The sequence below is a fragment of the Mustela nigripes genome, chromosome 10 (genome assembly GCF_022355385.1).
Source record: "Mustela nigripes isolate SB6536 chromosome 10, MUSNIG.SB6536, whole genome shotgun sequence".
NCBI classification, from domain to species: domain Eukaryota; kingdom Metazoa; phylum Chordata; class Mammalia; order Carnivora; family Mustelidae; genus Mustela; species Mustela nigripes.
In genome coordinates this window covers 52,538,885-52,552,242 of record NC_081566.1, presented here as the reverse complement: position 1 = coordinate 52,552,242, position 13,358 = coordinate 52,538,885, and the positions used below count along the sequence as shown (strand labels likewise).

The 13,358-nt window shown below is 35.8% G+C and overlaps 1 protein-coding gene across 1 annotated transcript in view; it reads left to right on the top strand.

Annotated features, from left to right (window-relative positions):
* Positions 1 to 13,358, top strand: part of USH2A (usherin) — a 673,955-nt gene that overhangs the window by 141,621 nt on the left and 518,976 nt on the right. Inside the window, exon 14 of the mRNA XM_059413329.1 lies at positions 6,841 to 7,004. Coding sequence (XP_059269312.1) covers positions 6,841 to 7,004 — 164 coding nt within the window. The remainder of the gene's footprint in view (positions 1 to 6,840; positions 7,005 to 13,358) is intronic.

The window sequence follows — 13,358 nt, the reverse complement described above, 5'->3', positions numbered from 1 at the left end:
GACCCATATTAGACACACTGTACACCCTGGTACTGCCCTCCAACCTGACCTGTAAGTACAATTCTTCCTTCCCATGGTCAAGCCTAATCTAGCCCGCAATCTGGTACAACACTCTTAAATACCACTAACACACCAGATTCCCCCAAAGTTTCTCCTCTAATGACTTCTTCTCTTTCTATTCATTAGTTGTGTTTTGTCTTTTTGAGCCTCAAAAACCTAGGACCTGGAAGTGCCTCTACTGGTCTCTTACCAGCTGACACACACCAAACTTTAATTTTCCTCAGAGAGTGGGAAACTGGGATCTGGGCTGGTCAGAGAATCTAAAGGTTCACAGACCTAAAACATACAGTAAATTAAAATTCTTCTATGACCACATTATTTTTGGTTTTACTGCAAACAGTCTCCATTTGAACACTGAATTATAGATCTGGTCTGTTACTCTTTTCACATGTGTATTTCCAATTGATCTCTATTGGTCTTTCTTTGAGAACCAGATCAACGGCTTCAAATGAAAGCAGATAATTTACTTGGCAACTTATGTCTGTTCGTGGTGCGGGAATACTGGGGAACGTGCCTCACAGATTCGTGCTCCAGGATGACTCTTCATTAGACAGCTGGTGCTTTTCCAGGGTGATAAGAGTGAAAGGGATATATACTTCTCATCATCTAGCGATCTAGCCATACAAAGTAGAGGCAGATTTCCCAGAAAGAGAGCCAAACCCTTGAGCCTTACATTCAAGACTGTCACATTTGTTACCTTTACCTTATTCTATTGGCCAAAGTCAGTCATACATCAGCCCATATTCAGGAATGGGGAAACAGATTCTACTTTTGGATGATGGAATTGTGCAGTTGGTTTAAAGGACCTACATAAAGAGAGGGGTAAAGAATTGTGATCATTTCTACAATCTCCCATGACCACTAAACAATATATTCTTCTTTCCTATAGATTCTGTATGATTCTCTAAGAAATGTCCATTTTTGTGAATTAGTAGCATTTGTTCAATGTGGTGTAATAACAGTAACTCAGTGTTGGGCTTCAGGATGTCTGTGTTCCAGTTTTTTGCTTCTCCTCTCGACCAGGCATATTAGGCTCCTATTATTGCTATAATAAATTACTACAAATTTAGTAGCTTAAAATGATGTGAATCTATTTTCTCACAGTTCTGGAGGTCAAAAGTCCTAAAGAAATTTATCAGGCTAAACTCAAGGGTGAGCAGACCTATGTTTCTTTTGGGTAATCTAGGAAAAAAATTCATTTTTTTGCTTTTCCTAGTTTGAAAGGCCACCTACATTCCTTAGCTCACGGCTCCTTCCTTCATGTTCAAGACCAGCAGAATAAAGTTTTCTCTGTTTTCTGACCTCTGCTTATGTCCTTCCAATTTTTCACTCTTGACTTTCACCTTCCTACTTCTTCCTATCATCATGTGATTACACTGAACATTTTTGGATAATCCAGGATAATTTTTTCATCTAAGGATTCTTAACTTAATCCCATCTGCAAGTTCCTTTTGCCAAGTAAGGTGTCACATATTCACAAGTTCCAGCTATTAGGACTTGGAGATTGTTCAGGGGTCATAATTTAACCTACTGTACCAGAGTTCAACAAACTATGGCCTGCAGGCTACATCCAACCTGCCATCTCTTTGTGGAAATAAAGTTTTATTAGAACACAGCAATATTCATTCCTTATGTATTGTTTATGCATGCATGCATACTGCTATAGCAGAGGTCTAATGGCCCAAAAAGCCTAAAATATTTATTCTCTGTTCCTTTATAGATAAAGATTGCTGACCCTGTAACCAGATTCACTGTCACCTTGGGCAAGTTGCTTATTTCCACTAAGCCTCATAAACCATAGCTTTTTAGACTTGGAAAGAACCTTAAAGTAATTTTGGTTAAACTCTGCCCTATCCATTTTTCTGCACAAATCACCTTTTCAGAATAACTAGTCACTCAGTTTCTGCTTGAAACCATGGAAATAAAAAGAACCTCTGTCTCATGAAGCAACTTGTGTTTGTTTCAGACAATTCTGAGAAAGATCATTTCATCCCTGTGGCTTTTTTTACCTAGTTTTAGTTCTGCCTTCTGGGACCACAGAGAATAAGTGTAATCTCTCTTCTATCTGAAAACACTAAGAATTTGAATCTGTTATCATACCTCAAAGTTACTACGTCACTGTAATGTGGAGGTTCAAAAGAGTGATATGAGGGTTTCTTCTAGACATAAACACATGTGATATTGTTAATATTGTGATACTTCTGAGATTTTATTTCTTTTAAATATTTGGTTTTGGTTACCAATATGTGGGACTAGGTAGAGTGTCAATAAAGGGGAGAATGGTAGGGTCTCAGGTGCAGAATCTTGCTAAGCAGCCTCTTCTCTAAATGACAGAAATCACATCCCCCTGGACTCACATGTCATTGTTGCCTGGATGCAAGAGACCTCCCAGATTTAGTCCTGCTGAGCCCCTTTATTTGGGCCTGGAAAGGCTTCACTTCAAAGGGGGGACTGCATTACTCCTCCTTTACCTACTCCCTTCTAGATGAGATGATACTATTCTCACTTCCTCTCCGATAAGCCGTGTGTATGGCTTTCAGTTCACCTAAAGAGGATTTTCAAACCCCAAATTCCTTTCCTATAATTCTGATCCCAGTTCCAGAGAATCCAATGCTATTCATAGGCTGTGATGAAAGCAAACCTAGGAACCTCAGTGAGATGTACTTCTACTGCAGAGAGGAGACACAATCTTAACCAGGAGGAAACCAAACTCCTCTCTAGGGCAGTCACGAGATCCTAAACAAGAGGACTGAACTGAGAACTCTGCTGGCCTTAGCGTGTCAAGCTAAGCCTAGCAGAGGTCAATCTTGAAGAAAGCTGTCCCTTCCCTGGCGGACAGGTTAGCTAGGGGAGCAGATAAGCTGATCAAAAAGGGCTCAAAAGAGCTATATTGTCCTCAAGCTACATGTCACATTTGATTTATCTGTGATGTCCTATTCTGAATCTAAAGCTTTCCTAGTGCTTTATTTGTTCATTTATTCACCCAACAATATTTATTGGAACTTTACTGTGTGCTAGGCTTTGTGCTAGAGACTGAGGAAAGAAAACTCTTGGTCCAATTTCTCCAACTCCCTTTAAAGCTTCTTTCTGTTTTACTCATTAATAATCATTCATAATCCTTGTCTAAATTCCCTCAGCAATTTAAGATTTCTTCCTCATCCATTTTTTTTTTTATGTTGAGTGGTGTCCCCATCACCTAACTTCCAGCAAATTAGAAAACAGGAAATAACTCCATGACCATCTTTGCTTCTCTTTTCAATTTGTCTACCTCATCCTACTGATGTTACTTACTCAACGTAAGTAACACTATGCTCCTTTCTGTAGTGGCTTACCATTGTCACATCAGCATTTCACATAACCTCAGAATATCTTGCCTCTGCTTACCTTTCCTGTTTAACGTTGTCTGTTACTCCTATGTATTGTGAATTTATATCCAACTTTTTGAATTGCATATAATCTCATACCCTCTCCTGATGTTTCTTATTTCTCTCTCTCTCCTTTCTCCCTCTCTGACTTGACTAGCATATTCCTGCTTAACTTTTAATATTCAGCCAAACATTTCTAAAATTCCTTTTTTAAAAAAACATTTAATTATTTATTTGGTGGGGGCAGAGGGAGAGAGCAAATCCTTAAGCAGACTCCCCATGAGTGCAGAGTCCCATAAGGACTTGATCCCAAGACCCTGAGATCATGACATGGGCCAAAATCAGGAATTGATGCTTAACTGACTGAGCTACCCAGGCGCCCCCCCAAGATTCCTCCTTAATATTCTTTCTGCTGTCCCATTCCATGATACCAAGTAGTTTTCCTTTTCTATGCCCACAAAGAATTTTCACACATCTTTATAAATGCTGTATTTTATATGTCTCACTTGACTCTGAGCTCTTTGAAGACAGGGACAACTCTATCTTATTCCTTTTTAAGGAATAAAAGTCCTCAGTGTCTCTTCTAGTTCTGGGAGATAATTGGACCTCAATGAATATTATTTATGTCAATCGATATGTTTAAATAAATTTGATGATACTCATGAATTGAGGCCCCGAGTAGAAGAGAGGTGTTGAAAGAGAAATGTCTGTAAAGTGATCTATTTCCCAGAATACATCCTTAGACCTCCTGCAGTAGCTCTCCCTCAGATGATGAAGCTTCTGACAACGAAATGTATCACTGAAACATACTCCTTCATTAATAGTGATGTTTTACAATAATAATAAGCAGAATAGCTCTTTCTCTTACAATTTGCACAACTGGACTACATTCCATGGAAAGGAAAATGTATGAGGTTTGTGATTTAAGAGACAGAAGCCAATTAGCTTCTTTCCCATTGTACTCAGTAAACACCGAGTTACAGAAGGGCCCAAACAGAACTATAATAGCAGAGTGCTGGCAGAGATTAGTGATGCTTTACTCCTGTTTTGTTTACCATAATGAACTGGTCAATAAACATCACAAATTGTTTATCTATATAAATCTTGACAGATTACTCTTTATGAAATCCATTTAGCAAGTGAGGTTTTCCCATAAGGATGAAAAATGAAGATTTTAAACAGATTGCGGGAGAAGCTCTGACTGTACCAGGAGAGTCAGTGTAATAAAGGTTTCTTTATATTAATATTACAAAAACCATTTATCCTGACAAAATCAATATCACAATTCATCTTAGTTTGGTGTTTCTCTTTCTAAGCTTAAAATGTCTTCTCCTTTATTATGTATAATTTTGTTTTAATAAATGTGAAATATATTTCATTTAGGAGGTGCTCTTGAGAAAGGATAACTTATAAAATGACATCAAACTTGTAGCTTATCTGCTAAAGAGTCTTGGAAATGTTTAAAATTATATTTGAGTGGCTGAGAAATTTATAGGAATCATTTTACTTAAACCTTAATTACAAAATTATCCCTTGTGTCCTTTGCACTAGAAACAAACTGTAATATTCAGAAAAGTCTCCTATGAACTTGGTTCAGGTAAATTCTCTCTCACTGAAGTCAAGCAATTATAACAAGTCAGATAAGTTAGATATAACAACAGCTGGGATAAGAGACTATAAAATCAGGAAGAGTCACATTTAATTACTCAAAACATTGCATGCTTTCAGAAGCGATTTATTTATTCCATTTGGATTCAGAACTTAATATCCCATGGATATTGACAGAGCCGACTTGGAGTTAAGCGTGTAGCAGCTAGCTGGAAGAAAATAGAACTACATCAAGGAAAGGAATTATGTTATACACTGGAAACTATTACTCTAAATGTACTGTATGTAAAATAAGTGTGATTGTCTCATGAGTGAATGGTAATAAAAACTGAAATACTCAAGAGACACTTATTCATGAGTGGTGTGGTGATATATATATGCATTGGGAGAAGCTTGCCTCTTATTGTTTATGCTTACGAATATTACATTAAAAGCCTACAAACAATATACTCTAAGTAATGGCACATAATGAAATTAAGAGCAAATCAAATACTTTGTTGCTTCTATAATTCCATTTTAATTTCAGTGCATAATTTTCTTCAGCACTGATACTTAAGTAGCCTAAATAAAACATCTATTTGAAATGGAGTTCTGATGCATGTCTATACTTAAAGGACTTAATATAGTTATTTGTAGGAGGGAAATGTCCTTTTATCCTGACATAAAAAGGGCAAACTACAGTATAGTAGTTTTCAAGAGAAACTGTACTTTATTTATTCCCAAGGGGATATTAGTCCATAAAACAAATTTGCAGTTTATTTAGCAGTCCTTAGCTTTTATCAGCCTTTTTAAGGGTGTTGAATGATTACCCAAGAGATCACACTGTAGAAGTTGCAGGGGGATGAAGAAACTATCCATCCAGCATCTTTATTAGAAAAGAAGGTGAATCCATTTAATGTTGTTTTAAATGTACCACATAGAAAGTTCCTGTTTACAGGTGCGTTGTCTTTTTCCATGTGCTCTTTTTGCACATGGTGGCAAAATTGCTTATCCTGATCAATGACATTGGCATATGCTAAGAATTTGAATAACTTACCCAGAGGAAACAGGTTTTGGATTTTATCATGGCAAAATGCCAGACCAGTGATTTTTACAAGCAACTTTAGGTCCAAGAAATTTAAGTTGGAATGAAGTTTTCTCATTATATTTATATCATTAACATCTTTTCATAAATCAGAATAATTCTCTATTCTCCAACCATTCTGGATAAATGAGTTTAGTTCATAAAATAGAAAATGAAATATAACCTAGATTAAGGCACGGACAGTAGTGGAACATGTCTTCCGCAAACTCTTCTCTTAGTGAAATATAGTCTTTATAAAATGAAAAATATAGAGTTTCAAGATTTTTAGGGAGATCCATGGTAATCACACCCAATGTTCTACTTCAGAGCTTGATAGATACTTAGAAGGATGATTTTTGGGTACCAAATCTAAATTTTTAGTTATCAGAGTAAATGCTTTTGTGAGAAACCAAAATTTACAGTATTCTTAATTGAACAACTAATCCATGAGATGTATCGTGGCATGAAAACAGCAAAATGATACTCTTTTTTTTTTTTTTTGCCATCAATTAGTTTACAAAGGCAAGGCTTCATGGAGATTTTATTGTAAGCAACATTTTGTTAAAGAATCTTTTTCTTGTTTGATGTTGTGTTTGTTTATTTGTTTCGCTCAAGTGTTCTTTTTCAATATATTGGCTAAAACAGGCCATCTTATTTCACAATGTTATTGATAGATGTAACTTATACTATGAATTATTAATCAAAACATTATTCTCTTTGATGGTTTATTTGTCTTGTTTTCAGATGTCAGCCTTGCAATTGTCATCTCTCAGGAGCCTTGAATGAAACCTGTCACTTGGTCACGGGCCAGTGTTTCTGTAAACGATTTGTCACTGGATCCAAGTGTGATACTTGTGTTCCCAGGGCAAGTCATTTGGATGTGAACAATCCACTGGGCTGCAGCAAAAGTAAGTGAACTCTGGCCCTGTGCTGGTGGGTGGACCGTCACACAGGAAAGAGTGTCGTATTACTCACTTTCTCTGTTGAGAACCCATCAGAAAGGCTTAGGCACAAGGTGGAGAATTTAGGTGGGAAATGAGAAAAAAAAATTACACTAAATGAAACTTGTGTTCTTTTTTCCCTTGATTATTGAAATGGTGATTATGTTAGTAGTGGGAAATTTAAAACATTTTGGTAGAATGAAATCGCTAGTGTGGTGATCAGAGTTTGGTTTTCCCCCAGACATTGGACTTTCCAGTGACATAGGACTTCAGGACAAAAATCAACACTACTGGTTAAAACAAAATGATCAGTCACCCCACCAAACAAGGATATTCCCAGCCAATTTTCTGTAACACATGTGAGATTAATTCTTATTTCTTATGAATTAAGTCCTTCCATCCCCCAAATTTTATGGGTACCATGCTATTATTAGTTGCTTATTGATATTGGAGCAATTATCAATGTTCATCATAGCATATCCCTCCTATATTTGATACTTCTCCTGCAAGTTGTATTAGCTGTTTAAATATCTTTCACATTTCTATTTTCAACTCCTAGAAGCCAAAGATTACATCTCAGTATCTTTTGACATTTCAAAACCATTCTCCTGTGCCTTGACTTGACTTCTCAAGGTCACCTGCAGTCCTACAGTTTCATGGCACATTAGTGATTTATTTATATTTACTCTAAGATCATATATCCTTACCTTTTCCAGAATTTCTAAGAAATGCCTGTTGAGAACATGTGGTAAGGAGCCCTCTACAACATATTGTACAATGCGTGTTCTCCTTGGGGTGTCCCTGAGTCACAATGAGAGGGAATGCCTTAAGTCAGGACAAATCATCATAAACAAGCATGCTTGGAACTATGTTATGTATATTTAAGGGAGAAAAAAACAAGTAAGAAAATATTGAGCTCCACAGCAACTGTACTAGATTTTGAGGTAGAGGAAGGCAGGGTTCAGGTAATGATTAACAAGATGTATTCAGATTTTGTACCTGTGTAGTTTATCTTTGGTATCCTGTGTTTTGTTTTTTCTCTGTATGCTAGTATAAGTAAACAGTAGGCATTTAGGCTGCTTTTGGGCAAGGGCTATTGTAATTGCCTTTCTGTGTAAATAGAGTCTAAACATAAATCTGGATTTCACTAAGAATTTAATTAATATTTGCTATTCATTGATTAACTATAGAATTGATTGATCTCTGTGCAACAGCAATTCCAACATATTGCTGTGAATGGCAGTTGTAGATCATCATTTTGTGGGAAACTTACATATAACATACCAAATCATAGTGATTTTTTTATTGGTTCTGTCACTAATTTTGAATGAAAGATTGACATTGCTCCATTTTTTTCTACCTATTCTTACATCTAAGACACAGTCCAGGAACCATACCTCAGGCAAAACTGGACAGTTTAGTTCACTGAACACCAAGCCTACATTTCTTAGTAGTGGTGGATATTTACTTTTGTTTCATCTTTCCTTCTCTGGGCTAAATCTTGTCTTTCCAAATGCTTCCCATTTTTAATAGTTAAAAAACCTTTATATTCCTATTATTCCATTTATACATGGAGTACCTTCACTTGACACACACACATATAGTTATACATATATATGTATATATATATACACACATATATCCATGTATATATTTAAATTTTCTCTTTAAAATTGTGACCTTTGCTGTTTTTTTCCCATTTTATTTCTTTTCAGTGTTCCAGAATTCACTGTTTATGCACCACACCCAGTGCTCCATGCAATACATACCCTCCATAATACCCACCACCAGGCTCACCCAACCCCCTCCCTCCCTCCCCTCCAAAGCCCTCAGTTTGTTTCTCAGAGTCCACAGTCTCTCATGGTTTTTCTCCCCCTCCAATTTCCCCCAACTCACTTCTCTGCTCCATCTCCCAATGTCCTCCGTGTTATTCCTTATGCTTCACAAGTAAGTGAAACTATATGATACTTGACTCTCTCTGCTTGACTTACTTTACTCAGCATCATCTCTTCCAGTCCCGTCCTTGTTGATACAAAAGTGGGAGATTCATCCTTTCTGATGGAGGCATAATACTCTATTGCAAATATGGACCACATCTTCTTTATCCATTCATCTGTTGAAGGGCATCTTGGTTCTTCCCACAGTTTCGTGACTGTGGCCATTGTTGCTATGAACATTGGGGTACAGATGGCCCTTCTTTTCACTACAGCAGTATCTTTGGGGTAAATACCCAGTAGTACAATTGTAGGGTCATAGGGTAGCTCTATTTTTAATTTCTTGAGGAATCTCCACACTGTTTTCCAAAGTGGCTGCACCAACTTGCATTCCTGCCAAAAGTGTAAGAGGGTTCCCCTTTCTCCACATCCTCTCCAACACACGTTGTTTCCTGTCTTGTTAATTTTGGCCATTCTAACTGGTGTAAGGTGGTATCTCAGTGTGGTTTTGATTTGAATCTCCCTGATGGCTAATGAGGATGAACATTTTTTCATGTGTCTGTCAGCCATTTGTATGTCTTTGTGGAACTGTCTGTTCATGTCTTCTGCCCATTTTTTGATGATTATCTGTTTTGTGTGTATTGAGTTTGAAGAGTTCTTTATAGATCTTAGATATCAGCCCTTTGTCTGTAGTGACATTTGTGAATATTTTCTCCCATTCCATGGGTTGCCTCTTTGTTGTGTTGACTGTTTGCTTTGCTGTACAGAAGGTTTTGATTTTTTTTTTTTTTTAAGATTTTTATTTACTTGACAGAGAGAAATCACAAGTAGATGGAGAGGCAGGCAGAGAGAGAGAGAGGGAAGCAGGCTCCCCGCTGAGCAGAGAGCCCGATGCGGGCCTTGATCCCAGGACCCTGAGATCATGACCTGAGCCGAAGGCAGCGGCTTAACCCACTGAGCCACCCAGGCGCCCCAGAAGGTTTTGATCTTGATGAAATCCCAAAAGTTCATTTTTGCTTTTGTTTCCTTTGCCTTTGGAGACATATCTTGAAAGAAGTTGCTGTGGCCCATGTTGAAGAGGTTACTGCCTATCTTCTCCTCTAGGATTTTGATACATTCCTGCCTCACGTTGAGGTCTTTTATCCATTGAGTTTGTCTTTGTGTATGGGGTAAGAGAATGGTCAAGTTTCATTCTTCTACATGTAGCTGTCCAGTTTTCCCAGCACCATTTATTGAAGAGACTGCCTTTTTTCCACTGTATACTTTTTCCTGCTTTGTTGAAGATTATTTGACCATAGAGTTGAGGGTCCATATCTGGGTTCTCTACTCTGTTCCACTGATCTTTGTGTCTGTTTTATGCCAGTACCATGCTGTCTTGGTGATCACAGCTTTGTAGTGAAGCTTGAGATTAGGCAACGTGATGCCCCCAGTTTTGTGTTTCTTTTTCAACAGTCCTTAGCAATGTGGAGTCTCTTCTTGTTCTGTACAAATTTTAGGATTTTTGTTCCAGCTCTTTGAAAAATGCTGGTGGAATTTTGATCGGGATGTCATTGAAAGTATAGATTGGTCTAGACAGTACAGATATTTTAACAATGTTTATTCTTATCCATAAGCATGGAATGGTCTTCCATCTTTTTGTGTCTTCTTCAAGTTCATGAGTGTTCTGTAGCTCCTCTTGTTCCTCGAGTACAGATCCTTAACCTCTTCGGTTAGGTTTATTCCCAGGTATCTTATGGTTCTTGGCGCTATAGTAAATGGAATCGATTCTCTGATTTCCATACTGTTGAATACATTTGTTCAACCACTTATAGTAGTTGTGACTGCTGTTGTTTTGGGTGTGTGTTTCACAAAATTTACAAAACACTGAACATGCAAATTTAGAGACTCAGTACCTACAGAGGTAGTTTATTCAAGAAAAAAAAAAAATTAGACAAGATTCCTGCCTTTAAAAGAGCTTGAAACATAGTCAGCAGAAATGATGGCTACACTCACAGTAGAAGGGAGTGAACAAGGGCCACAGGAAATGCTGTTTGTGGCATGAGTATGAAGGAAGTCTGCTTTCCTTTCTGTTCCACCTTGATTTTTACATGGTACTTGCTTTTTATCCTAGCAACAGCCGGAACAACCAGCTTCACAAAGATACGTTGCTATTGAAAGGAATGTAGTGCTATCTATTGTTAAAACGGTGAACTACCTCAGGCTGGTATTTTCCTTTGTGTCCAACAGATGTCAAACATGTGTTTTCCTTGATCATTAGAATATTTCATAGTGTCCTTCTACACAGTTTGGGAACCACAGGTTTATGACTATTATTTTTTCTACCTAGAGGCTACTGGCAATAGCTTAACAATATCATCTGTAATTTTTTTTTTTTTTTTGATGGGGAGTTGAGTTGGGAATCTCAGCATATAATTTCCAGAGTGCAGGAGGAGAATCAAATTCAGTTAAGGTAGTTAGACCCTCTCTCATAATCTGCTTCTTACTTCGTGATTCATTTCTTTCCTATCAATATTAGTTTCATGCTTTCAAAATGATAGTCATTCTCCTTGATAGAAGTAATACAAAACAGGTACTAAATAATTCTTCCTTCTGTATGCTTTATTACTGAATGAAATGAAATTTCATTTGCCCTAAACTTCTAACTATGAATTTAACTAAAACATATTTAGTTAATAATAGTTAATAGCTAATAATTAATAGCTAATAATTAAGTTAATTAATAATCCAAAAAGTCTAAAAAAGTTTTTAAAAGTTTAAAAAGTAAATAAATAATTAAAAATAGTTAATAATATATAAGTCATAAATAAAATTTATAAATTTACATATAAATATGAAATACATATTTATATATGAATATAAAATCTTAAAAATAAATAATAAATAGTTAATAATTAATAATAGTTAATAGTTAATAATAAATAACTATATATTTAGTTCATAATTTTTTATATGTAATGGTTATATATATATAATTCATAACTTATTTATGTTTTAACTTTTCTTGATACTACTCCTGTGTTTATCTTTGGTTATTTATCCATCTTTTTATCACTCATATTTTTTCCTTTATCCTTACTTATCAGAGAGGCTTTTATAACTAATATTCAAAAATATTAAATTGAAAATATTTTAAAAATATTTTTATTGTAGTAATACATATATATGACATAAAATTGACCATATTAGCCATTTTCAAAAGCATAGTTCAGTGATACTAAGTATATTCATGATGTTGTCCAATCATCACTACCATGCGTTTCTGTAACACTTATTTATTGTGAAATGGAAACTGGTTACCCATTGAACAATAATATCTCCCATTTGCCCCCAACCCATGGTAACCACAATTTTACTTTCTGCCTCTATAATTTTGAATAATCTAAGAACTTCATATAAGTAAAATCATAAAATATTTGCCTTTTTGTAGGGACTTACTTCACTTAATGTTTGTCCTCAAGGGTCATCCATTTTGTAGTTTATCTCAGAATTCCCTTCCTTTTAAGGCTGAATAATACTCTATTGTATGCATATACCACATTTTGCTTATCTGTTCATCTGTCAGTGGACATCTGGGTTGCTTCCATGTTTCGGCTTATGTGAGTAATGCTGCTATGAATATGAGTGTCTAGCCATTTCTTCAAGACTCCGTTTTCAATGACTCTGCTTTCAATTCTGCTAGATATATAATCAGAAGTGGAATTGCTGGATCATATGCTAGTTCTATTTTTAATTTGTTTGAGGAACCGCCATGCTATTTTCTACAGCAGCTTTACTATTTTAAATCCCCACTGACAGTGCACAAGGGCTCAAATTTCTCCAGATCCTTGCCATCATTGTTATTTTTTTATTCATTTATAGTAGCCATCTAATGTGTATGGGATGCTCTCATTGTAGTTTTGATATGCATTTCCCTAATGATTAGTGATATTGAGCATCTTTTCATTGTTAATGGTTATTTGTATGTCTTCTTTAGAGAAAGTGTATTCTGATTATTTGCCCACTTTTAATTGGGTTATTTGTCTTTATTATTGAGTTGTAATTGTTCTTTATATATTTTAGGCACATGTCCTTTATTAGATATATGATTCCCAAGTGCTTTTTTCCAATCTGTGTGTTTTTCTTTCACTTTCTTGATAATGTCATTTTAATGTTTTAAAATTTGATTAATTTCAATTTGCCCAGTTTTTGTTGTTGTTTATACATTTGGTGTCATATCTAAGGAACTATTCCAAATCCAAGGTTATGAAGACTTTCTCTGTTTTTTTTTTTTTTTTTTTATAAGAGTCTTGCAGTTTTAGCTCTTAGATGTAGGCCTTTGATCCATTTTGAATTAATTTTTAGTTATGTTGTGAGTTGTTTCCATTTTTATTCATTTCAAATGTAGGTA